The sequence below is a fragment of the Marmota marmota genome, unplaced genomic scaffold (assembly GCF_001458135.2).
Source record: "Marmota marmota marmota unplaced genomic scaffold, marMar, whole genome shotgun sequence".
Taxonomy (NCBI): Eukaryota; Metazoa; Chordata; class Mammalia; order Rodentia; family Sciuridae; genus Marmota; species Marmota marmota.
Window position 1 is genome coordinate 670,942 of NW_025999985.1, and position 1,771 is coordinate 672,712.

Sequence of the window (1,771 nt, forward strand, 5' to 3'; positions counted from 1 at the left end):
AATAGAAATTCAGAAAAGCAAAGTAAATAATGAATCTGATTGAAGAATGCTGCTCATTAGCTTTAGGAATGTGTGGTGTACTGTTCTGTCTCTGTTACTGCTCAGCCAGCTTCAAGGCCCTTTAGTCTCCTAATCAGAGTGTGAATGTAGAGAGATGCTTAAACTCTGTGTACTTAAGTTCTGCTGGTCATTATGAAAAGCCACTGTAGTGACTGCCTTATGTCATGAAGATTCAAGAATCACCATGTGCCACCTTCACAGCAGGAATTTATAGACTTCATACTTTTCGCTGTTCACACAAACCACATTAAAACATGATAAAAAGGGGAAAATGTGAAGTAAATGTTATGAGCAGGAACTCTGGATAGTGGGCAATGCTGGGTTTTGGTTGACAGGACACATGCAGCCCAGGCCTCTTGTTCCCCTGCAGGACCCTCTGGCTGGCACACCTGGGAACTGACAGGATGGCAGCCAGTGATGTGGCTGTAGGCATCATCTTCCTGTCACAGACTGTGGTTGGAGCTCTGGGCAATTCCTCTCTTCTTCTCCATTACCTGGTCATTAACTTCACTGGGTGCAGGGTAAGACACACAGACTTGATTCTTCAGCACTTGATTGTGGCCAACTTGTTAACTCTCCTGTGTAAAGGAGTTCCCCACACAATGGCAGCTTTTGGAATGAAAGGTTTCCTCGGTGATTTGGGGTGCAAGCTGCTTTTCTATCTTCACAGAGTGGGAAAAGGTATGTCCATTGGCAGCACCTGCCTCCTGAGTGTCTTCCATGCCATTAAGATCAGCCCTGGAGACTCCCGGTATTCAGAGCTTCAAGTGAAATCTCCCAATTACATTGGTTTCTCCATACACCTGAGCTGGATTCTGTACATCTTTTTAAATGTTATGTTTCCTATGGTCATGACAGGAAAATTGAGTAACAGAAACATCACCAGTCTAAAAGATTTTGGATACTGTTCTGTTGTTCGTCGTGACAAAACCACAGGCTTACTGTTTACAGCATTGCTAACCTTCCCTGATGCCCTGTGTGTGGGGCTCATGCTCTGGGCCAGCAGCTCCATGGTGCTCATCCTGCACAGGCACAAGCAGAGAATGCAGCACCTTCATAAGACCATCTCCTCCAGGTCTTCCCCTGAGTCCAGAGCCACCAAAACCATCCTTCTCCTGGTGAGCACCTTTGTCTCTTTTTACACAACTTCCTGCATCTGTCAGATTTGTCTGGCTCTGATTTCGAATCCCACCTGGTTCCTGTTGAACACAACTGCAGTAATCACTGGGTGTTTCCCAGCTGTCAGCCCCTTTCTCCTTATGAGCAGCAACTCCAATGCATCCAAGCTCTGGCTCACTTGGATAAGGAATAGGAAAACCCTGTTACTATGAGGAACATGTAAATTGTTAGTTTTTGAACAATTCTTATTTTTTCTTATCCATTCTTACCTACAAAATTGAAAGAGTAATTCATGCACAGTGATATCACCTGTGAATGTGGTTTATATATACACACTTGTGTTTATGTATGAGTGCACGTGTATATTTGTGTGTGTGTGTGTGTGTGTGTATTAAGTTTATAGCCATCAAGTAATATTTCTGGAAAATTATTTGTAGCAAATGTAAATTTCTGTTTAAATGTAATACTACTTAAAACTTTGATTTTTTTCCTCCTGATATCTTGGTTGATATTTTGTTAAGACAAATGGGCTATATTTTTTATTTATCTATTTTTATTTTTGTCTTAGCTATGTTTCTTGGGGAAAATATCA

At 42.0% G+C, this 1,771-nt stretch overlaps 1 protein-coding gene across 1 annotated transcript; it reads left to right on the forward strand.

Moving 5' to 3' along the window:
- The first annotated feature begins 464 nt into the window (after positions 1-464).
- Positions 465-1,391, forward strand: LOC107160752 (vomeronasal type-1 receptor 4-like). The gene has a single exon (XM_015507383.1). The coding sequence runs from the start codon at positions 465-467 to the stop codon at positions 1,389-1,391; it is 927 nt and encodes a 308-aa protein (XP_015362869.1).
- The last annotated feature ends 380 nt before the right edge of the window (positions 1,392-1,771 follow it).

Excerpts from the sequence above, each read along its gene's own strand:
- LOC107160752 (XM_015507383.1), top strand. The coding sequence starts at position 465 with ATGGCAGCCAGTGATGTGGCTGTAGGCATCATCTTCCTGTCACAGACT.